The 24,655-nt window shown below is 39.1% G+C and overlaps 3 protein-coding genes across 8 annotated transcripts in view; all 3 read left to right on the forward strand.

Moving 5' to 3' along the window:
• The first annotated feature begins 56 nt into the window (after window positions 1-56).
• LOC147307004 (kinesin-like protein KIF3B) lies at window positions 57-6,309 on the forward strand. The gene is made up of 8 exons (XM_086274384.1): window positions 57-1,790; window positions 1,900-2,001; window positions 2,085-2,207; window positions 2,481-2,599; window positions 3,114-3,230; window positions 3,937-4,051; window positions 5,039-5,214; window positions 5,501-6,309. The coding sequence occupies exons 1-8, from the start codon at window positions 393-395 to the stop codon at window positions 5,649-5,651; spliced, it is 2,301 nt and encodes a 766-aa protein (XP_086130510.1). The 5' UTR covers window positions 57-392; the 3' UTR covers window positions 5,652-6,309.
• A 216-nt stretch (window positions 6,310-6,525) lies between these two features.
• On the forward strand, window positions 6,526-22,565 carry asxl2 (ASXL transcriptional regulator 2). Of its 2 annotated transcripts, XM_086274791.1 has the most exons (12): window positions 6,526-6,701; window positions 8,426-8,508; window positions 9,431-9,539; window positions 9,767-9,908; window positions 12,949-13,067; window positions 13,957-14,077; window positions 14,365-14,424; window positions 15,022-15,182; window positions 15,453-15,549; window positions 15,660-15,765; window positions 17,095-17,827; window positions 18,140-22,565. In XM_086274791.1, the coding sequence occupies exons 1-12, from the start codon at window positions 6,645-6,647 to the stop codon at window positions 19,928-19,930; spliced, it is 3,579 nt and encodes a 1,192-aa protein (XP_086130917.1). In that variant the 5' UTR covers window positions 6,526-6,644; the 3' UTR covers window positions 19,931-22,565. The 2 variants fall into 2 exon arrangements, with proteins under 2 accessions (XP_086130917.1, XP_086130918.1); XM_086274792.1 differs by lacking the exons at window positions 6,526-6,701; window positions 8,426-8,508; window positions 9,431-9,539; window positions 9,767-9,908 and adding an exon at window positions 9,961-12,228.
• Window positions 22,566-23,421: 856 nt separating this feature from the next.
• dtnbb (dystrobrevin, beta b) overlaps window positions 23,422-24,655 on the forward strand; it is a 43,743-nt gene continuing 42,509 nt past the window's right edge. For all 5 annotated transcript variants that reach the window (XM_086273893.1, XM_086273895.1, XM_086273896.1 and 2 more), the window contains exon 1: window positions 23,422-23,620. The gene's annotated coding sequence lies outside the window, so the exon portion shown is untranslated. The remainder of the gene's footprint in view (window positions 23,621-24,655) is intronic.

Raw genomic sequence — 24,655 nt, forward strand, 5'->3', positions numbered from 1 at the left:
GGGCCACAAGGTTTGCTGAAATCTAATTCGTTGCGCAAGTCACATGTCTTATTTCCATTGTCCGCAGAGCAGGGTGTGTACCGGGGACGTGTGGGCTGGGTCTGGATGGATGGATATTCTGTGGGGGGGTTTTTTCCCCTCTTCATCAGCCTCCTCTACAAGCTTGTGACATCGCCTCTTTTCTGAGAGATGCTCGGGGCGGAGGAGACGCTGCGGTCATCGGTGGGTGATGAAAGCGGCTCACATGAGGCGTGTCTGACTTGTTTGCCTTTCTTCACTAAATAAAATGGGAGTTGCTGCACCTGTACGGAGAAGAGAAATTATGTGGACTCAGCGCGAGATAATTGCTTTTTTAACGTGGTGAGGTGATGTTAGCCTTTTTTTAAGATAAAATGTCCAAAACCAAACATTGTGAGGCGGTCAGGGTAGTGGTCCGCTGCCGGCCGTTCAGCAGGAGAGAAGAGATAGCGGGGTCTGAAAACATTTTAGAGATTGATGACAAACTGGGGCAGATCACCATCAGGAACCCGAAGGCACCACCCGATGAGCCAATGAAAGTATTCACGTTTGATTCTGTTTACGGATGGAATTCAAAGCAAAGCGACATTTATGACGATGCGGTGAGACCTTTGGTGGAGTCCGTCCTCCAAGGCTTCAACGGGACTATATTTGCTTACGGACAAACTGGGACAGGTAAAACCCACACCATGCAAGGGGTTTCAAACGACCCAGAGAGGAGAGGTGTCATACCTAATTCATTTCAGCACATTTTCACACAAATATCCAGAACCCAGAATCAGAAATACCTGGTGAGGTCATCCTATCTCGAGATCTACCAGGAGGAAATCCGAGACCTGCTGTGCAAAGATAACAACAGGAAACTGGAACTTAAAGAAAGCCCAGACTTTGGCGTGTATGTTAAAGACCTGTCTTCAGTGGTGACCAAGAATGCCACAGAGATTGAACATGTGATGAACATAGGCAACCAGTCCAGGTCTGTGGGATTCACCAACATGAATGAACGCAGCTCTAGGTCTCATGCAATTTTTGTCATCACTGTGGAGTGCAGCGAAGTAGGGCCAGACGGTGAGGACCACATCCGAGTTGGGAAGCTGAACATGGTTGACCTGGCTGGCAGCGAGCGCCAGAGCAAGACAGGCGCCAAGGGGAAGCGTCTGAAGGAAGCTGCCAAAATCAACCTGTCCCTTTCTGCGCTGGGGAATGTCATTTCAGCTCTGGTGGATGGGAAGAGCACCCATGTCCCGTACAGAGACTCCAAACTGACCCGCTTGCTCCAGGACTCCCTGGGTGGCAATGCAAAGACTGTCATGATAGCAACAGTGGGGCCTTCGCACAAGAATTTTGATGAATCCCAGGCCACGCTGAGATACGCCAGCAGAGCCAAGAAAATAAAGAACAAACCACGGATTAATGAGGACCCCAAAGATGCCCTGCTGAGGGAGTTTCAGGAGGAGATCGCACGCTTGAAAGCTCAGCTAGAGGAGCGGGGAATGCTCGCGAAAGAGAGAAGAAGGAGGAGGAATAGCAAAAGATTGAGTAAAGGTTTGGCTGGCATGGAGGAGGACGTCCTTAGAGAGAGGGATGCTGATGTGTGGAAGACTGTGGAAGAGGAACCAGATGGGAACTTGAAAGATGCAGGTGACATCCCAATAGTCCTGGCTTGCCAGGGAAGCAGTGAAAAGCTAAAGCACCTGAATGAAAACAGAAGAAGCGTGGAGGACATGCAGTGGGATCAAGATTCTGTGGAGAAGATCATAGAGAAATATAAGGTATTGTAAGTGTGAAACCAGTGAATTAATCAGTAAAATTTCAGATTAACGAGACACTGGTGGAACAAAAGAAATCTGCATAAATAATTAATTGCATCTTTGTTCACAGGCCATGGAGAGCAAACTGTTAGTTGGGGGAAAGACTATAATCGATCACACCAATGAACAACAAAAAATGCTTGAGCAGAAGAGACAAGAAATTGCAGAACAGGTTATTAATTGCGTCTAAAATCAAATCAATAATAAAGAAACTTTTTTGTTGCTTTTATTCAGCTTGGAATGTTTAATTTGCAGATAAGACAAGAGCGAGAGATCCAACAGCAGATGATGCTGCAGGATGAGGAGACCGTGGAAATGAAAGAAACATACTCCTCCCTGCAGCAGGAGATCGAACTTAAGACAAAGAAGCTGAAAAGAGTAAGATGACTCACCCACTAATGCGTCCCAATGGCATTATTGGAAAATCAATTAACTATTAGTCTTATTTACTATAAACAATCCTTTTTACACAGACAATGTCAGTAAAATACTTAGATTAGCCATTGTTATTGTGAGCTTAAATTTGAGGTTTTAATGACTTTTCTTGTGCGGGGGTATTTTACATTTGCATAAACCATCACTGTTTTCATGCAAACATTTTGCTACTCCAGGTTTCGTGATGCAGACCTCTGTTCTGTCCTTTCTGTACAGTTGTGTACCAAACTACAGGTACTGAAGAGAGAGATGAAAGAAATCATTGACGAACACATCACAACAAGACAGGAACTTGAACAGACGCAGAATGAGCTCACCCGAGAGCTCAAGTACAAGTAAGTAGTACATAAAACATACATGATGGAATTTTTCTTTTTAGAAAGAAAGAAGAAAGAAATCCACCCAATTTTGGCTATAATGCATTTTTATTTGATAAACTAATAAACTTTTTCATGAGTTGGGGTCTTTAGCGTTGTTCTTTCTTAGTCATCAGGAATGCAAATTATTCATGCATGCTTGTAACCAAGATAATATTTTTTGTTGTTCATTGGTGCAACTTGTTTTAGACCTCACCTGGAGATATACAATCTAAGCTTTTAAATTTTACGCCATCATTGAGGTGTCTTCCTGTTATACTGTATCACTATAATATCATTAATATATATCAAGTTAAACAGATGTCTCACCTTCATTCAAAACAACAATTATCTAAAGGTACTCTAAGACTATCCTAATGAAACACACATATGCCCAAGTTTTTGTTTCCATTTTACACCATTTTATACAGGAATTTAATTTGTATTATTTTGGCTGATTTCAATTTGCACCCGCTTGTCTTCTGTATTACAGATATCTCTTGATTGAGAATTTTATACCTCCCGAGGAAAAGAACAAAATTATAAATAGGCTGTACTTTGACAGCGAGGAGGACCAGTGGAGACTCCGACCAGTTATTCCATCAGAGAGGTCAGTAAATTAAATATCTGTATCTGTAAATGGTACATTAAAGAAAGAACATTCTCATAAAGAAATTGTGAGCACGCAAGAAATCCATCACTGAAACAGAAAAACACCAGCCGCTGTGTACCTGGAATGTGTAAGGTTTTAAATAAGGGATACACATGTGCTTTTTCTACTGTAGCTATTAGAGTTCTTTTGATCTGCATGCTTTACACTTAAATGCACCTGCACATTTCTTTTCTATGGGCTCTCAATCAACCCCCTGGAAAATATAGGAATTAAGTAACAGAAGCACATAACCAGAAAAGTGGATCTGGCCAAAAGATATTTTAGCACTTCATATACTGACTATATTGATAGAATTTGTGTCTAAATTATAACATCTAACAGCATATCTGGTATTTTTCAGCCACAATAATTTTAGCTACCACTGGGAGTCACTAAAGTAAAAAAAAAAAAATCCTTCACATGAAAATGGCTCTGGTCTTAAGGATTACAGATAATGATATATTATGAATTCTCATGAATCTGGTGTATTTTTATTTCCTAACCTGGGACATTTGCCATGTTGAGAAATATTGCTACAAGCTAATTAGCTGGCTATCTATGGGGAACATGGGTCTCAAAAAGGTTTACATCTCAGGTGACATCCACCCTAAGTGTATTTAACTGCAGAAATTCATCCTTTCCTATGTTTTTTTTTTTTTTCCAGTACACCCACTCAGGTCAGGAGAAGGCCTCTCTCAGCTTTGGGTTACAAGAGGCCAGTCAGCCAATATGCACAGATGGCTGTTGCCACAGCTACCGGGGCCCCATCTCGATACCAGGTCAGTGTTTGGAAATTCACAAGGCCAGTTGGCAGAAACAGCAGCGAAACAGGGAAGTTGTGATCTAATTTCCATTTTCATGTTCACAACCACGAACCTTTGCTGAAGGATGCGGAGACCATTGTAGCCATGGAAACTATTCACAGATTTAACTTTCGCATGCATCTTTAGCCAGTGAGCCATTATTGTAAGAAAGCATACAGTTTACATTTCAGAAGAATCACTCATCACTCTATGGCTGTTTAATGTTTCATGTTTTATCAGTGTTAAGATACTGTTAATAAGACATTAAAGAGCAGAAGCTTTACAACAGAAGCCTTTACTGGAAAGGGAGAAAACTATTTGCATAAAATGATGGAAGGTTTTTGGTGTGCAACAGTTGCAGACCATTTTTGAATCGCAAAGAATTTGGCTGGGTCCAAACTTTTAACTCTGCATCTAGGCATCACTTCAGCTAATTCATGTCACTGGATTGGATCTATGTCTGTGGCGTTGGTGTTTTATGGAGTCTTTTTAATGCAGTTGTCTGGTAAATATTATAGCTGTCTGATTAAGTGTACTAACAGACTGTTAGAAATATCTGATTACCTGATAGCCATCTTGTTTAAATATAGACAGGTATTTTACAGCAGTGGTCTTTAACACCGGGTTCTCAGTTCAAATACACTCACGGCAGGGAAGACCAGTCAGCACCATGGAAGAGTCTAACACTGATTTCAGGCTGTGCAGCACAACCAAGGAGTAATAACCACCATAGGGATCATATTGATATCCTTATATCCAGCAAAACGAATATTTTTATAAGGATTGCATCAGTGTCAGTGTAACCCAACATTAGACTGAGCTGGGATATCTTGGTCTCTTGTGACTGTTCAGATTAAATCTAATGTGCTTCTCCATGGAAACTGGCTTAGAGTGGAGGCTGGATTTTTTTGTGCAAGTAAATGTGTTTTTTAACTACATTTTTATTGTTGTATATCCTTACAGGCTGAGAACATCATGCTTTTGGAGTTAGACATGTCTCCCCCAACCATGTTCATGTTAAATCTTGATGGTACTCACCTGGAGAGAGCCTTTACACCGAGGCTAATACACGATCCCCTGGCAAATGTTTTCTTTAGAGAAAGGACTGCATCACCAATGGTCAGGAAATCTAAGTCCTGGTAAGAGAACAGCAAGTAGATAATTTCTTTATTTATGGCTCTAACTGAATTTTGCAGCAAAATTTTAGAAGAATAATTTTGTAATTTTGTCTTCAGTTTTCCTCTTTAATAAATTGGATTTCCTGAAAACATGTCCATGCACTTTACCATACATTGCACCATTCTGCTTTAAATACAATTCACATATTTTGTTTTGTTTTTTTATATCTCACCTATTAAATCTTGTGCATCATTCTGTGATATTAAAGATTAAAATATAGTCAGTGGTTTTTGCAATGGTTTGCAGGTATCAGGCACCACAAGCAGCATCTGTCACATCATCTTCTTCGTCCACCACTCTGACATCAGAACTTCAGAACTTCTCTCCGTCTCAGCGACAAAGACCTTCCTCAGCTGCCTATCTTCCACTGGGAAGTCCAACTCAGACAAGCCCCTGATTTATGTCGATTACACCTGCACTGTAGGGCCGGCCTTAATTAATGGTGGCACCAGTAATGTCTGGGAGAGATGGGGGGGGTGGCTATATGTCTTGACTTTAGATTGCTTTAAGTTCTCTTATGCAAAACGGTGAAGTAAGCATGTGTTCAGCTTAACCCAGAAGTTAACCTTTATTGATTTTTTTCAAATGCCTGACTCTTAAAAGCGATAGTTTGCTGTTTGGCTTAATAAGATTTGGCTTTTTTCTTTGTTCCCTAAGCCATGCAATTTTCTTGGCTTACACTGCCCTATCAAAATAGCACAGACGAGGCTTCCAGGCTTTTTTCAGCTAATAGGGGTGTATTTTAGTCCAGTTTGTATTTACTGAATCTGTCCCCCACCCCCAATAAGAACACTTAAATACTTATTTTTTTTCTGTTTAGCCATATATCAGTCTTTGCCAAAACACTGAAGGGTAATGGAGGTGGGGGGAGTGTCTGCAAGACCACTTTGGTTTAGCCTGTATGCTTGATGAATTGTTGCTTCAGTTTTTAGCCAGTGTAATTGTAAGCCAAAAATGTGAAGAAAGCTTGCAGTGCTCTCTATATCAGCTGCCTTATTTTTTCATAGTTGTGAAATTGTGCAAAGTCCATTTGCTTACACATGAAAATAAAGAGACTTAAACAGTCTTAAACTCATTATTATTATATATATATATATATATATATATATATATATATATATATATATATATATATATATATATATATATATATATATATATATATCCTCCTTTCTCGTCATAGTTGCAGCTGGCAAATGTGTAAATACATGTGGGAAAGTTGAGGACTTGGAATGACAGCTACATACAGTAAGATGACGTTTCTTTTAGAGTCACATGACTCTTTTACAGTAAGTCCAACATGGCAGACGGAGTGGATCTTACGCGGTAACTAAAGCAACATTTTAACTGAAACAGAAATTGAAGACTACTCTGCAACAGGACATTCGCAATGAGGGAGAGACAGAAGAAGAAGAAGGGGAGGACGTGGGCGGAAGCAGCGAAAACGGTATTCTTGGTGTTTTATGTAGCGTTTGTTGTGGTTGTTTTCCTTGAACGCTCCCACTTGTACAACTGTGTTTATGAGTTCACGACCTGCTGGTGAAGATGAAATGTTGCGTGCACCGCGCAAGGCCTGTGTTGACGGTTCGACATTTGGAAAGACCGCTGTCACTACTAGCCTTGTAGCTTTCATCAAGTGGCACCTCAAAGCATAAATACAGCGAAATAAATATAAGTCATGTGCACCCAAGCATGCCTCTGAACCCACTGTATGTGTTTTGTGGGGATAGTAAGGCTGACAGGTCTCGTAGGATATTAAGTCCAATGAAGTAACCGTGAAGTAATCACGCCAATGTTGCGCGCTAGCGCGACTAGCATGGGCTAACGCAACTCTGTTCGTCAACAAGTTTGATTTGTATTATTTGGAAATAAACCACTACAAAACCTCCTGTTTCCGTAGTTAAAGCAACCCAAGAGCAAACTACTTAACTACAAAATCGATGACAAAGTCCGTCTAGTCATGCTAGCGTTTTGCAAGAGTACAATATATGTTGTTAGCATTGAGCTAGCTGACAGCATAGCATGCTAACGAGTATAAAATTATCAAAACGTCCAATAGTAATTTATAATTTAAGCACATTGCAATCGGCTGTAACGCCTTGCGTTAGCTTCATACAGGTATTTACACTTTATAGTTTGCGCACAGCGTGTAGTATGCTAACTGCATAGAAAATAAATAGCGATAACGTTTGTAGGACTCAAAGTTATGTTTCATTGCAGTGCTCAAAACACTAGCTAAAGTAATTCAAGGCTTTTCGAGAGGGTTTGGGAAAAGTGTAAGCGCTACATCTTAAGGTCAGCCATAGTAGTTTTTTTAAATTACCGATTTAAAGTTGCTGATATGTTGTTGTTGTTGTTATTATTATTATTATTATTATTATTATTATTATTATTATACTGTTATGAGAAGCTTTTATTGTCATGTTTTTTTTTTCAGCCAACACTCAGAGAAGTGAGATGTTACAGCATAAGGTGGTGCATCCACCTCAAACCCAAATGAAACTTTAATTTACCACCCCTTATTTATTACTAGACGGATTCTGTGCATTTTCTCCAGAGATTGCAAAATATTCATGCCAAATATATTTCTAATAGTGGAAAAAAGGAAGAAATACAAAACACAACTGTGCTGTGCTTGTTGACTGGATCATTTTAACCATAGTACAAACTAGTTGAGTTTTTGCATAAATTGCTCAGGCTTTAAGCTAAGATTGAGGAAATCGTCCTGGATCAGGCAAGTCTTGCATCGAAAATCAATAAAAATCAAGACAAAAACCCTAAAAAGGCACACAGTCATTAGAACAAATAACAATTAGTAGATTAAAAAAAAGCTTCAAAACCTTTGCCACTTCTCTGTCAGTCAGTCATGAGCACTTTGCAGTTTAACTGACAGAGAAACAAATGGATATTTACAGTGGTTATACTTACATAAGGGGAGCCTGTACCTCCTACTACAGATAAAATCCTGTTAGCTTGCCGAACAGTACAGAAATATCTTGGTGAGTGAGGAGTGTTGTTCCTGTGGTTATTTATTTTAATTTAATTTTACTGATGTGTAAAAAATGTGATATCTTTAATGAAGTAACCTTTGGGCTGCCTCTTAATTTCTGAATATTTTTCCTTTAAATAATCTCTCAGCAAAATATAATCATCTGCATTTTTATTTTCTAGGTTCTGGAGAAGTACCCTAATACACCTATGAGCCATAAAGAGATCTTGCAAGTGATCCAAAGAGAAAGACTTAAGGAAATAAGGTACACAGGTCCTTGTTGTCATAGCTTTGGAGCTGCAGATACACTTCATATATGAGACATTTTCATGAGAGCACAACAGGTGTCATCTGTCATTTCTCAGCTGCTCATATCATGTGCCTTTTTGTTATTCACATAGTCACAGTTACTTTACTCAATTAATAATTGTTTTATTTCTTTTTGTTTCACTTTCACTATTCTCATCCAGAAGGTAAGAAAAGGTAGCCCCCCCGCTTATCTTAACAAACTCACAGCAATGCAGGTTTGTTTGGAGTTGCCTTTTTGCATGTTAATAGGAATAACATGTTCTAGGTGAGGTTGCATAAAAATGCAATGCTACGTTCATAGTTTGAGCTTCCACAGCCACCTGTTGCATAAAAATTACATTTTCTTTTTTTTTCCGAGTAATTAACAAAATAAAAATTAGAAATATTTAAGCATAACTAGAGTAATTTCCCAAAAATTAAAAATAGACTTTTGTTTTTTCTAGTAATTATATTGTTCAAAGCCTTATGTGTTATACTGTGTAAAGCAGCACAAATGCAATTTGACCAAAAAAAAAAAGTAAGGTTCAATTTGTCAGTCTAGATTTGTGCATGACTTAAGCAAAGCTTGACAGATTAATTTTTTTGCAACAGGCATTTTTATGTCAGACCCCTTTATTCTGTGAATATCGGTCCATCACTTTAATTAGATGAGCATTGGATCAGTTTTCTGCAGCTGATTTCTCATAAAGCACAGAGCAAATTTCCCCTCTAACTGCACTGATGCAAATCTGACCTAAACTCACACATGTTTTCCTGATGCATGATAGCAGCTTCTCCCAAGTTACCAGACCAACCTCTCCCCTTCCTTCGTCTTTTCCCAGCCATCTGATTTATGGGGGAACAGATGTGTAAACTGTGTTTTTCCTCTTGTGATCCAGCGGAACGTCGCCGCTGGCGTGTCTGAATGCAATGCTGCACACGAACTCTCGTGGTGAGGAGGGAATCTTCTACAAAGTTCCGGGCAGAATGGGAGTCTACACATTAAAGGTTTGTGAGACACAAGGCACTGTTTATTACTCAGCCAATACAGGAAAAAAGAACTAGCACATGTTTTTCTTTGCTAATTGCAGCTTTTCGGGTACCTGGACACAAATTAAGTTATGAATGTACATGCCGTAGCTGGTCATTTTCTTATTTACTTCTGCTTAACTGTTCCTCCGCTCTGTTTCCTGCATAAAAATAACATGGAGTCTTTTGCTCTGTTTTTCATATAGAAGGACATCTCAGATGTGGTGAAGGAACTGTCGGAAGAGGGCTCTGAAGAGAGCAGTGACAATCTTTCTGACTCTCGAAGCTCAGAAAACAACAGTAGTGCTATCAGTCAAGAGGGCAGGAGAGGAAGGTGGATGCGAAGAGGTATTGTGCCCTTGCATACAGGTTCTTTAATTAACTTACACATGACCATAAATTTTAAAGTCACTTGTTTGCAATGAGTTTCCAGACATTTCTTTGTTGCAAGATAATTTGGTCCTACCTTTACTGCTACAACATTAATATGTGCTGTCTGTTTGTAATCTAATTTGTAATTATGGCTTTAAAAAAAAAAAAAAAAGTACTCATTGTAATTATCATAACTCACCATTGCATTGAAATACTTCATAACACAAAAATGTGTGCTTTATATGAAGTATTTTTTTATTTAGCTAAGAATGATGAAGATTTTAGCTGTAACTGTGAATTAACATAATTGATGCAAAGCAGTAAATTCCGTTAAAGTAAATATTTGATAAGCAGGCTACTCAGCATCACATTTCAGACATGCCAAAAATTTAGTTGTACCTGATGTCTCAAATACAGTTTTGGTAGGTCTTTTAGTTTAAAGTGTTCACCAGGAATTCTCAGAGGGTAAGAAAATCATATTCTATCAATATGTAATGAGTATTTGTTTTTTAACTTGTGACAGCAGACTGCTCAAACATTATGGTCCAAGTCAGTGTATGAACTGTACCAGTGTATACTTGTAGTGGATGAAATTTGCAGCTGTAATTTTGAAATGCACTGCAGGATGGCTGATTTACTCTACTGAAAAGTAGACTACAGAGTGAATAAATGGGCAGTTTGAACAGTCAGATTGTCTGCCATGAAGAAAGGGTCTCATTCTTAATAGCTCGATTACATGTTTAGCTTATATTTCCTGCAGATTTCAAACAAAATTATCCATCCATCTTCCTCTGCTTATCCAATTTCGGGTTGCAGTGGGGCTGGAACCTAATCCAGCTATTACAGATGAAAGGTTGGGTACACCCTAAACAGGTTGCCAGTCTATCGCAGAGCTAGTTGATGGAGCCACACAACCATTTGTGCTCACATTCAACATTACACCTTAGATTTCCAGTATAACTAACTCAAACTAGCTAACCTGGTTAAACTAGTTTTAGTTGCATGTCTTTGGACTATGGAAGGAAGCTGGAGTTTGCAGTGAGAAGCTGATTTTAGATATGAAATCTAATTAACTTTTGCGCATAAGATTTTGGAAGTACCCATCATATTCTTTTAACACTTGAATATCATTATAATGTATCAGTGCAATCTCTGGAATGTTAACTATTTCCCATTAAAACAGTTTTAATGTGTTTTTTTTTCCTGAAAATAAACAAGAAGGTGATATGAGAGACACAATAAAGCACATTTTCAGCGCACTTAAAAATGTTCGAGGCACTTGGTTTTTTGCTTCTATATCTGTCTCTCCTTGCAAGAATTAACAGTAATCACCCTTCATCCTCGGATTAAATTTTTCCTGATATCAGTTTTCCATCACTTTAATATCTTGATTAAATTTTTCACCATGCTCATCACTGACATCGCTCAGATTTGATGGAAAGAACGTTGACAAAACAATAACATCATATCATTAACTGATATGATTTCAGCATGTTAAACACAAGTTCTCTGCTCTGAGATTGCCAAGAAAATTCTGGCTACTTGCACAAATGTTTCCCATGCTGCTGATCCAGCTGGCTACAATTTCCTTTCAAAGTCATCGTCAAGCATCAGTTCACGGATTTCAGGACTAACAAAAACATCTTTGTTGATTTTGGCTTCACTTTTCTCGAGACCAAACTTACATCTTAAATGTTGAAACGCATTGCTGTGTGTGTTCAGTCATCCCAGTTGTCCAGTACTTGGAATGGCTTAACCAGATGAAAATGGTTTTCAGATTTGGGGTCAAAAAGTAAATTTTGAAAAACAAAACACTTGTTGATCAGTGTTATAGATTTGAAATATGTCACCATTATCTAACTTCCAGACCACCTATATAGATTAACAGTGAATACTACTTAATAAAGCACTGAAATATGTCTTTACTAACTCCTTAAACACCTTTAGATGCAACCCCTGTTGACGTTTATTAAAGAGTGAGCGTGTGTTTTTTGCTGAAGTGTCATCACTGTTCATCAGTCAACAGAGAAGGAAAAAACCCCATCAACAGATCATAATGCAATAATGTTTGGCTTTTTTTTTTTTTAGGTGATTGTAGCTGATTGGTTATGCCAGTTAGAGTTAACACCCCCCTGTCAGCTGATGATGTAGGTTATTGTGGAAACACCGGAAACTAGCTCAAGTCGCATTAGACATGCCAAGTTGGAAAGTGGCTTTACCACAAACATAAAATACACCACCTCATCAAAAACATTTCCTGGAATACACGCAGCACTGAACATGATGATAGCGAAAGGTGGGTTTTATCTTTGAGCTTTACTTTGTCCTTAATGCTGTCTGATAATTGTTCACCAAGAGCCTGCTGGCAGCGCACAACAGCCACATTACAACGGTTTCTGATCTTTTGTGATTCTGTGGGGTTAAGATATTGCTTTATTGTGAAATGAACACCTGATTGTGCCTGATTGCAATGCGGTTTGAGAGAGGGAGCTTTTCATCAAGTGCCAATTATTTTGTTTTCCTCAGGTTGTGGTCTTACCGATTCTTATTATTTCTCACTGCCACTTGAATAACTTAAGTGACGGTTAAAACAGGAAACTGATTTTTCTCAGTATGACCCGTGACCACTTCCTCATTATGCACAACTTAAAAGTACCAAGCAAATAACCTTGGTTTACAGCTGAGTAGGAGGGCTCTGATATTGCTTTATTTTTGAAATAATCGATGCAAAGGACTGCAAAGTCAAATGCAAATTAGGCAGCACTGGGAAGGAACTGCTGCAGAATGTAGAAAGATGTTCTGTAAGAAACAGAAGGCAGATAGTAGGAGGGGGATTGTTCTGAAGTTGAGCTCATTTTTAACAATATGATATTTTAGTAAGGTAATTTAATCTGCTTCTTTGTCTACAGAATTGGTTTCAGTTTCGCCAAAACAAAAGCACAATGTTATAAAGTCTGCACACCGCCCTCAGGAAATGTATTTGGTAACATCTGTTTTGTGCTTCTGTATTTCATAGTTCCCTCCAAGCTGCAGTCACAGCCGTCGTCTCCACAGCCTCGATGCTCGTCGCCGTCTGTCCCCACCAGTAAGCTCATCTCTCCCTCGCAGAAACACAGCAAGAAAGCTTTGAAACAGGTACAGCAAACAACATATATTTCTTGTTGTTTTTCTTTTTTAAACATACATTTAAGTTGTTAACTTATCCTCCCTACTCAGATGAGTAACATGAGTTCCTGCCACACCCCACTCCCATATAAATCACTCCCTCTGTGTTCTGCACTATGCAAATCCACCCTTTTGTTTTTACATCGGTATACAGAGTGTGGAGTCTTAGACTTGGGCTCTTTTTGGGCTACAATGAGCAATTAAATTTGTATGATTATGTTCATTACTTTGTTTTAATTGGCAGCATATAACTCAATGGTAGTGTTTCAGCTGGTGTTCTTTGTTTTTTTTGTTCTCTATCTGACATCTTGCTGATTATTTCAAACATCAGGGAGAAATGCCTGTAGCTGTTTTTTTGTTGTTTTTACAGTGTTAATGTTTTCAAAGAACCCATTTCCCATTGGCTGTCTTTTGCCTTTTGTGTTCCATTTAATTAGATTTAATTTGATTGCACACATTGTAATTCACTCCATCTGTGCTGGTGTGAATTTGTATTCATTATTTGGGCGTAGGTAACACTACAAGATGGCGACTTGGCTGAAACATTACTGGACGGATCTGTTTATTGTTTCCTATTTTATATCTTATTGTGGTGGACCTCCTTTCTTTGCTTCTTTAAACGTGTAGAGAAATTTGTGACAAATTTGATCTGACTTGTTCTCAGATTTACAGCAAGGCGAGGATTTATGCCTCTGTTATGCAACCTATGTTCCATTGCTCTGCTGTTATTTAGCTGTTATTTAACCAGGCAAGTGGCCCTTGGGGAGCAATTGCAGGGAAACAGAGGGTTACACATATTCACACTCTGTTTTTCTCATACTGCTGGCTATTTGCGTCTTTCTGTGTTGTTCATTTTAAGGCCCTAAAGCAGCAGCAGCAGAGAAACCAGCGTAGACAGGGGGGAATGCCAACCTCCTCCAGTCCAAGACTGCTTCTGAAAACCCTTAAAGACATGGCAGATAACATTACAACAAAAACTGGTAGGTGGTAACTCTTACATTGCCAAATTGTTGGATAGTTTACTGATGTTAATTGCATGATATTACTCACAGTTTTGTAGATAGATGATGGATAGTGATGTAGTTCTGGGAATTATCCTGTTTATTATTGCAGGTTTTTATAGCTAGACTACAAAAGGTTATGTATCATCATCATCCAAACATGACTCATATAATTGGCAGCTTTAATGTGGAAACTGAAGCAGTCGGATCTCTGGCTTTCATTTCTCAGAGCATTTCCTTTAGCTCCTCTTCTTCTTTCCAAACAGATTTATGCCACCCAGTCGTACCCAGAAAGGTTCCCCAAAGGTCCAGTCGCCTCAGTGCAGGTAATTCAGACAACTGCTTTTATTTAAATCAGTTGTGTGGAAATTTTTATGATTTAATTATAATATTTAACAGAAAAAAGTTAGCAATTAGTAGTTTCCCTGTAGTCCTGCTTTGTTTTTAAGAAGCAAATAAAAATACTCTTTAGGACAGTTAGGAGCACAATGGCACACAATAACAACCTCTTAGTGTATTTTAAATCACTCCCACATTAATCAGCCTGATAGCACAAATATCCATTAGTATGCCACAAACAGTCACACACGCACTATTAATTCATATGTGAGTGAAATTTTCTAACATCGGGTTAACCAAATTATTTACAGTAAGAATTTTTGTTTCGAGTGTTAAGAATAATCTGACAGTTGGGTTTAACTTTATATGTTCAGCTTTTCTGTGTCTGCTTGTAATCTAGAATTAATTGTCTGCATAGTTATTTCTTAGGTGTAAGTAAAATTATTCTACTTTGACAGAAAACAGTTAAGTAAAACAAATTATTTTACTACATTTAAAAGTGAACTACATAATTCACAGTTGTTTCTTTGCATTATTGAATCTCCCTTGGTTTACATCTGTTTCCTGTTTTGTTTGTATCGCAGGGCAGATAAAACGTGCCAAGTATAAAATAGACGTGGAGACGCCAGACTCTATTTTGGTTAACACCAACCTGCGAGCAATCATCAACAAGCACACTTTCTCTGTCTTGCCTCCAGACTGTCAGCAAAGGCTGGTCAAACTTCTGCCAGAAGTAGACCGCCAGGTAGCCCTAAAATTATACATATGTTATAACGTTTGCTATTTATATTACATTAAATGTAAATGTGTAAGTAAAATTGTTGCTGTGTGCAGTATCTGTCAGTCATTATTTGATATATGCCTCATAAAATATCTTTTTAATCTCTGTAAAACATTTGTATGATTCTTGATGCAAATTCTAGATCATAGGCAGAATCCAAATAAGGTCAATGTACCGATGCAGTGATGTTGATCGTCATGCTGTTAGTCATAACATTGTGCCTTCTCTCCTCAGGCTTGCATGGACGGCCTTCTGAAGGTCACTAGCTCTGCCTTAAACAATGAGTTTTTCACATCAGCAGCTCAGTCTTGGAAAGACAGGCTGGCTGAGGGTTAGTTCAAAAGCTTTCAGTTCATAACTGCAAAATTCAATTCACATTAAAAAAAAAAAAGCACAACACCAAGGTTTACATTTGCTCTTTTGTGACTCTTCCATTTTTAGGGGAATTCACTCCTGAATTGCAGCTCCGAATGCGCCAAGAAATTGAGAAGGAAAAGAAAGTTGAGCACTGGAAGGAAGCCTTCTTTGAAAACTATTATGGGGAGAAGTAGGTTCTCTGTTTCATTTATAATTTCTTGATCCACTAATCCTACCTAGTTCTCATGAACTTGGACATCATACAGTATCTTGCTAATCTGTCAGTCCAGCTGTTCGGTCTCCACTTGGCAGGTGAAGATCTTTAGCCCCGAATAAGTGTGTCGTAGGTTTGGGGTTGTTTAGATGACCAATTCTAATATTTTAGCTAAAATTTTAGAATCTCTGTGTTCAGGGAGAATGAGTATGAGGCATGTTTGCTTGGCTTTTCTTGTGAGGACATGTATTGGTGTTATTGCTTTCCCAAGACTCTAACCCCACCTAATCCCAAGTTTAACCGTCACAAATAAGTGTGACATCTTTATCCAAACCTTAACCTAAACCAACTTCTTACTTTAACTGTAAAAAACCCCATGTCTTCACTCTCAGAAAGCCCTTTGAAGGCTTTCAAAGAAAATGAGAGCCAAAAAGAGTTCTCAGTCTTACCAAAGGTCATCTAATCCTGACCTGGCAGAGTTTTTAATAAGATATCAGGACAGGTTTTATTTAATTTTCTTTATATACTGTCCTTGGTGTCCTGTATCAAATGACATCAGTCACTCATGCCTGGTCTAAACAGCCATGGCACAGTCACACACACCTTCAGTTAGTTCACTTTTACAGCTGTCATCTTTTCCATCATCCTCTAGGGGAACTTTAGGGGACATCAGGAAATTATATCTACAAAAACTGGCCTAGGTTACACCCTCCCTTATCTTGCAGTGTAGTATTTTTTTCTTAAATATCAAAAAAGACTAAAATCTTAGTACTTGTAGTATTTACAAAAGGAAAATGGAACAGTCACTTTTCTTAAGAATATTGATTGAATATCTGTTTCTAAAGGATATTTACTTTCTGTATAACATATTGGAACAGATTAACCAAACAGGGCAAAATAGTATGTCAGTGCAATGCCCAGATAGCGCTCATAAATGTCATTCGTTTTATGGATGTATGAATTTTTTCCAACAGTTTCACTTTTAATGCACAACTTCAGATTAGATTCTGTGATTCAAAGATTTGTCATTTGTTGTCAAGTTTGTTGTTAAAAATTAAGCAATTCATAAGAAAAAGAACAGATTGAAAAGTAAAATACTACAATGAATAAAACAATACTAGCTGATTAATAGTTTTTAGTTTGTTTGGGCTATTGTCATTTTCAAAGCTCTTCTTGTGTATTTTTTAAAAAAAATAATTTAAAAGATAAGTGTTTAATGACTTTTTCCTCATTCAAGAAAGACTTAATTCGTAGATTTATGTTTTTTTTTCTCTCTTTTTCTTTGTCTCCCTTTCTATTGTACAGTTCTGGGCTCAGCTATGAGGAATCCAAAGAGCTGACAAAGGCTGATTTGAATCAGGAGTCTGCCAGGCCTCAGTCCCCCTCTCATCAGACAGGACCTGTCGCTCAAGCACTAGAGGAATCTAAGTGCACCAAGGACAGCAGCCTGACTGATGCTCCTGCAAAAGACGTAAAGCCAGCGCAGACATCGTCACAGGAGCCTCTGAAAGCACTGCCTGCTCAAAAAGAGCCTGTCTTTACTGCAGAACCCATGAAGACGCGACGCTCACAGTATGCTGAGGATCGGAAGATGAATACAACTGCAAATACTGGACTGGCAGCTGCAGTGAGAGCACCAGAGGTTGAGAAACGTGGTGAATGGAGTGCAGCATGTACAGTGCCAGAAAAGGAGCACAAGGAAGACATGAAGGAGGAGAAAACTGAACGCTCCCAGTTGTCTGTGGACAGCAGCCCTCCACCAAAGGCTAGTTCAGAGTTGAAAGAAGTTCAGTCGGTGTCTATGGTTAAGCCTGCTGCAGAGAGCGAAGAGATCATCTCTGAGCCCAGTGGCTCCTCAGAGCCACTGAAAAGGAAGTCTCTCAGTGAGATAGAGGGTGAATTAACACCAGAGAAAAGACCCCGCATGTCGTCAGTTTCTTCAGTGTCTTCATTCTCATCTGCGTCTCCCTCAGCATCATCCATATCCAGCCCTGCTACACCAACTTCAACAACAAGTCAGAGGGTTCCACCACTAAAGGTAGGAATAAATGTGGCAGCTCAAAGTCTGCTCAGATCACTCTATTTTCTGAGCGGACCTGACAGGTCTGTAGCTTTATCTTTTCAGAGTTGGGAAACTATACTTGCTGAGTATATTGTTAGTCTCACTATGCTCCAAAGACTTAGAGTTTTCCCAGTAAATCCCAGAGTTTGTTGTTTTGTACGTGTGGGAAAATAAAATAGGATACAGCTTGAAGCCTATTTATATTGTTATATGTTTTTTTTTTATTTATATTTTTTAGATATACAAATGGGAATTCATCTCCGTTTTGTTTTTTTTCCCATTTTGCAGATCCCAGTATCACGAATTCTTCCCTTGCCTGTGTCACCTAGCCAGATCTCACCGAGGACTCCCCTCCCAAGCCCACTTAGTAGCCCATGCCGTACTGGTGCTCGCACTTTGGCAGATATCAAAGCCAAAGCTCAGCTTGCCCGAGCACAACGTGCAGCAGCAGCATCATCTGCTTCAAAGGGGGCAGTGCCAGGCCCAGGGCCAGGTGGAGGCAGTAGTGAGCAGACACACCACTTATCCAGCCCGACATCCCCACAGGGATCTGCTAGGTTAGCAGCCACACAGTTTAGTATATCTTCTCCTTGCCAAGTGGACTCTTTTGGTCCATGTAGCCCAAACCAGTCTCAGAAGTACTTAAGCAAAACTGAAGAAAAACATACAAGTCTTTCTGCTGGTACAGTCAGTACAGGAATCCATAGCGTCCAAAAGAGTTCAAGTGTATCAGCACAACCATCATTGGTGCATGCTTCAAAGGAACAGGAAATCCCATTAACTGCTGGATCAACAACCAGAATCAGCTCCTGCATCCCTGCAAACAACCCGCTGGTCACTCAGCTTCTGCAGGGCAAAGAAGTTCCACTGGAGCAGATCCTCCCAAAACCGCTATCCAAGGTGGAAGTAAAGATGTCAAACTTCTCCTCTGGTACTATGGCAAAGGCGTCACATTCTGCTGAGCACAGGGCTGAGAAGTTCAATACATCAGGCCGAGCTGGTGTTTTCTCAGAAAACACAAAACATCACAGGGAACTTCCTGACAAGGAGACTCAGGAGCAGATCCTACAGGCTCTAATGCAGAGGAAAGTCCAACAAAGTCAGCCTTATGGAGGGGGTGTAGGGCCTCAGTCACCTCAGTACAAAGTTCAGCAACTGATGCACGCAGAAGAGCGACAGGATCGATCCAGGATTTCTGTTGGTTTTTTGGGTCGAAGGAGGATGCCAAGGCCTGCCATGACAGGACATTACCTGCTCAATGTCTCCACGTATGGCAGAGGATCAGAGAGCAGGAGACTTCACCTGTCTGCCATTCCAAACACAACTGTAACCAGCACAAAAAGGGAAACCACAGAAGCAGAGGACGCAGCCAAGGAGGACCAACCAGCCAGGAAGGTTTTTCTGTTTCCTTCTGGGGTCAAAACAGAGCAGCAAAGATGCTCAGTAGGCAAGTCTAATGAACCAGCGGGCTTTCAGCATCACTATAACATAAAGACTGAGCCTGGATCAGAGTATTTTGAAGCTGGTGGTGATAACAACAACACCAGCGCAACCACCAAAGACACCAGCCCCTTTTCTCAATCACACCGAAGGCACCTCGAACTCTGCAATAGTAATCAAGGAAACTCCGAGCCATATCTTACCCACGTGGATCCCAGTCACCAGCGGCCGACTGCCTTTCAATCCCAGAGAACACTCGATAATCAGGAACCCCCGGTAGCGTCACGCTACGGTGGCACTATCAGCATGTCCGTACCTCACACTTTGAACCGCAGCACTGCAGGCACCGGCTCTTCCACATCCTCATCAGAAGCTGATGGTGGTGGCATCCACGGGAGCGTTATGTCCTTCTCAGTGACTGTTACCACCATACCTGCTGGTCACTCATTAGACCACGGCCACCAGGGCGAGCCCTCACCTGAACAGTCATTCATTGAGGGCTCCAACATGGAGGACGTCCAGTCTAAATGCTACTGCCGACTGAAGGCAATGATCATGTGCAAGGGGTGTGGAGCTTTTTGCCATGATGACTGCATAGGCCCCTCAAAACTATGTGTCTCGTGTTTAGTGGTACGATGATATTAAATTAACAGTAACAAAAAATTGGTTAGAGTTGTATTGTCACAGCACAAAGCAGAAGCAAGTGTTTTAGAATCAGTGCATAATAGGCTGAAACATGTTAAGTCACACTCTGGAGAAAACGGCTCTAGGATCGGTTCGTTGTGGGAAAGGCAAGGATTTACACTGGATGGTCTTGTTTTTCCACTAACATCTAAGAAAAGTCGTTTTGTGCAATTGTGTCATAGAAATGCCAATCCATTTTCAATCAAATGTTGTCAGATATGTGAGAAATGAAAACTGGCAGTGTTTGCACTTGGCTAGATTAGTGTGATATATTTTTTTAAATATATATATGCGTCTAGTTTTTTTTGTTTTTTTTTCTTTTTTTTTCTTTTTGAGGAGGGAAAATGAATGTTGCTATTTTTTTTTTTAGAACATAATGACTGTTGTGCTTTAGACTGACACTTTTTATTATTGGTCCTAATCAGTTATGGTTTAACGGCAAAAAAAAAGAAGAAAAAGGGCGCTAATGATAATCATTTGATGTAGAGTACCTCCTATTTGGCATTTATGCACGTGTGGCAGGGAAATGCAACTTACAGTAACTATTTTATATGAAACTGTACTTTTATTACTGAACACACTCAGATTTAAGAACTAGAAATGAACATGTATAGTTTTAGTAAGAAGATATAGAGTGATTTTTGAATTATACTTTATATAAATCAACCTGACTTGTTTCCAAGGCAAAGAACTCGAAAACCACCTGGATATAAAGTAATAACAGTGTACAGCACTTAAAATCAAACCTAAAGAAAAGAGAATCATATATAATTCCTCTATAATCCTTGTTGGTAAATTAAGATCTTTTCACTTCCAATGAAGGTCTGAAGTCACTTCCTACTGCGTGAATCAGCATTTCCTCCCCAAAAATCAGGTTTGTGGATATGATCTCCCTTGGTGTGGGATTTCTAATGCTTGTGCGTCTGTATAGATAAATCAGCAGTGGCAAACTTAATTTAAACACTCAAGGCGGGTGGAGAAAATGCTGACAATTTTGTTAGTTTGCTGTATATACTTGCTCATGTATGGTATTTGCCTAGATGTAGAAATATTGTTATTTTATTCGTGCTGCACACCTTGCTTGAGCATAACTGGCTCTTTATTTCAAAATGTTTTTCTTTTTTTGTTTTTGTTTTTTTTACTGTGGAATGAAAATAGAGAAGAACAGTGAAATATGCTAAAAACAGGTACAATATGTCACCAATACATCAATAAGTGAGTGTAACACTTCACTTTAACGTGGCCTTTTTCCAGGAAATTAAGAGAGTGATCCTCTATAATACTGTGGTTGGAAGTATTGTAAAAATGATATTTGTCACATATGTATTTAATCAACAGTAATTTGTCTTTGTGATGCACAACACATTAGTGGTGTCAGCACTTGTTATAACCTTTGCAGGCCCGTTATGATGATTTTAACATTAGTGCTTAGTGCGTACTGACTTGTAAAAAGGCCACTGTGTTTGAAGTGTTATCTCCAAAAGTTTTGTGTTTTTGCTGGTTACAAATATTGACACATCTACTATATTTTAGAATCTCCTGGAGGTACAAAACATGACCTCTTTTATAGCAATTATTTCCAAGGTAGTATGCCAAAGTCACCTTAAAGAAAACAAAAAATAATCAGAAGTTGTTTTTAAATGTCTGACTAGTTAATCAAAGTAATATATTTTAATTAATATATTTTAATATAAAAGATCTATTTGCTAATTGTTTTTGACAAATCAACAGGGTATTTACTATATTAATATATTGGCTGTCCCGTTCTTTCCTATAGTGTTTTTTTTTCTAGGCTGGACAGACCACCGTGCAGAATAATCACTTTTCAAATAGTCCAGGTATCTGATATTCTGTATGGTCCAGGTTTTTTAGTGAATCCATTGGTCTATATTTTTCAATGAAGATGTTGTCTAAAGTGTAGCTTTTACTTGTCTATTTGCATCATCACTTTATGAAAAGATAATGTTTTAATGCACCATTTAAAAGTCATTCATTTAATATAGTTTTATTTTTTAGTTGGTGGGTGTGTCTTGTGGAAAGTTGTTTTTGAGGGCTAGAATCTAGTAGGAGTTTCACAAGGCATAGAAATTTCACTTATTAAGGACATAATGATGTTTTAATTAGTGATACAGATGTCTCTTTTATTCTCATTTTTGATCCCCATTAAACATTTACGTCATATTTGGTTGAAAGTGATGTTAGAGTCCTGCTGGACTGGATTGCACTGCAAAAAATATTAACAACAATCATTCTCAATCCTAAAGGCAGCTGACATTTTGGTTAATGATGACTGAAACAAGAGTCCAACAGCAGTCCCAATCAATACTAAGGCTAACTGTGTGTGTGCATTTGGATGTGTAGAGCACATCATATAGAAAATGGCTGGAAGAAGGGAAGGGGGGGGTCTCCACTTTTTTTCCCTTCTTCTTTTAATGTCATGTTTGACACTAGGTGAATTTCTTAAATGTCAGTGTCATTTTGTCTCCATTTAAAACTCCAGGTGAATGTAATATAGTAATCAGAACTTGTAAACAAAGTGTATTTTATCAAAGTAATAGAATATTATGAATAAATAATAATGGAAAAAGTTTCTTCTTTGACTTCATCTTCATTTTATTGTATTTTTTGTCTTTGGTACTATTTATAATTATATATATATATCTATATATATATATATATATATATATATATATATATATATATATATATATATATATATATATAATTTTTTTTTAAAGCACAATAATGTTACGACCCCTGTATGGGCCAGTCTGACAAAAAAAATTCTGTTGCTCCAAAGTTTGACATAATAACCCTGATTGCTGTAGCTGAGTTATCCCTGACTGTCTTAGAAAAATGTAAAAAAGAAATGTGGTGGGGTGTCTCCTAAAGATCCTAAAGATCTCTGCCCTTAGGAGGGATACATGTTTTTATATGAGGTCACCACACTGTCACAGTTGGGGAGGGGGTATTATTTTCATTAAATAGCTTCAAAAAATAAACTATATTTAATTTAATATTTAAAAACATTTGGGGTCAGTATATTATCCACAAGAGTCCAGTTGTTGAATAAAGAACAGGAACACTCTATGACGCTGTTGAACTGCATTATGAGAAATGTAGAGCCCAGGAGTTATGGAGCTTGGTTCTCCAGACAACTAGAAAGTCATGATACTTTTCCGGTCTTTTAGAAAGTATTTGCGCCGGCCACATCTCTTTCTTTCCCCTCTTTATGAAAGTCCCAAACTGCTGCAGTATCCCTTTAAATGAGTCTAAATGAATTCTGTGCTTCTTCCTATTCAGTGTATAATATTGGGGATTATATTTCAGAGTAACAGCGGTATTAATAATAGTAGTGCGCCTTTAACCAGTGTGCGTGCGCACATGCGTAAAGTGTACTAGTAGTTGGTCGCGCATGGCATCTTCGTGCCTGCTTGTATCTACTGTCCTCTGCCGCTGGGTCGCTGACGATGCCGAGCGGAGCAGGGCGCCTCTACATTTCTATGTGCGGCTACAACCGCAGTTGCGAAGACTGAAGTCGGATGAGACGGGAGAGGGGCTTGAAAAACGACGATGGATGGTCCGAGCTGTTTCTCATCGCCCGGACAGCTTTAACATCAGGGGAAACGCGTGGATTTATTAAAGGTGAGAAGTGGGGCTGTCCAGCACGGAGGAAATATCCCCCTTATTCGCCCATAGCCACTTACATCCTCCCTATCTGATGCTGCTGCTGCTGCCACCGATGATGATGATGCTCTAAACGCAACCTGCGCGATTTTCCTCCGGTAAAGGCCAATTCCCCGCCATGTATCTTACTTGGCTGTGGAGACACCAGTAGGATTTGAAGAAATGCAGAATTGTCATTGTTTGTTAACCAAAAAAATACAAATTAAAAAAATAAAAAATAAATGTATGGACATCACGACACACATTCCCCACTGCGGAAATAAGGTAAATAGGCGGTTAAATCAGCAACATGGCTGCGTTGATGCTCTGCCGTCGCTTTAGAAGTGATTTTTAAGTGTTGCGGTGCTGCTCAGCGTTAGAATTAAGGCTCGTAGAAAGGGAGAAGTGAATGATATCAGCGGCGGAGAGATACTGCAGTAACCGAGTCCTTATGTTGACTCGCGTCAAAGGATGTTGTCATTACCTTGGAGCTGAAGGTGCGGTTACAGTAAAATGCACCTTTCCATGCCTGTGATGATTACTACACAGTCTGACTTCACTGCAAGCATCTGACATCCAAATTATTACGAGCTTGTGATTGTTTATGGGGAGATGAATAAATGGCACTAGCCAGAAATCCCATTGATCGGGACCGGTGAAACAGTGATCACACCGACTGTGATCTGAATGTGCTGAATTTATTTTGGCATGAATTATTAAAAACTTCCATCAAATAATCAACTTAACCGTTAAACTGTCATCTGCTTACAGGCTCTGATTACACGTCTGTGAACACGAACTGCCAGTGTGCAACCCTTGTTGCATACTCATGAATTTCAGCAGTTACCTCATAGAGGGAATTTATTTACAATGAACCATTGTGATATTTTGCTGACATGTCTCTGCTGGGTCTTCCACTGCATAACCAATGTTTTTTAACCATTTCGCCAAAGGGCAGCCGTGCCCCTTTGACATATCTGCTCTAAAAATGCCCCCAAAGCTCTTTTTTTTCTC

The sequence above is a fragment of the Aulonocara sp. 'chitande type north' Nkhata Bay genome, linkage group LG19 (genome assembly GCF_057382095.1).
Source record: "Aulonocara sp. 'chitande type north' Nkhata Bay isolate Kocher_YH1m ecotype deep benthic linkage group LG19, A_spYH_male_GT1.1, whole genome shotgun sequence".
Taxonomy (NCBI): Eukaryota; Metazoa; Chordata; class Actinopteri; order Cichliformes; family Cichlidae; genus Aulonocara; species Aulonocara sp. 'chitande type north' Nkhata Bay.

Coding starts and splice junctions, on each gene's coding strand:
- LOC147307004 (XM_086274384.1), top strand. CDS start 393: ATGTCCAAAACCAAACATTGTGAGGCGGTCAGGGTAGTGGTCCGCTGC. Junction 1,791..1,899: donor AGATCATAGAGAAATATAAG/GTATTGTAAGTG, acceptor CTTTGTTCACAG/GCCATGGAGAGCAAACTGTT. Junction 3,231..3,936: donor CCAGTTATTCCATCAGAGAG/GTCAGTAAATTA, acceptor TTTTTTTTCCAG/TACACCCACTCAGGTCAGGA.
- asxl2 (XM_086274791.1), top strand. CDS start 6,645: ATGAGGGAGAGACAGAAGAAGAAGAAGGGGAGGACGTGGGCGGAAGCA. Junction 13,068..13,956: donor GCAAGAAAGCTTTGAAACAG/GTACAGCAAACA, acceptor GTTCATTTTAAG/GCCCTAAAGCAGCAGCAGCA. Junction 15,183..15,452: donor TGCCAGAAGTAGACCGCCAG/GTAGCCCTAAAA, acceptor TTCTCTCCTCAG/GCTTGCATGGACGGCCTTCT.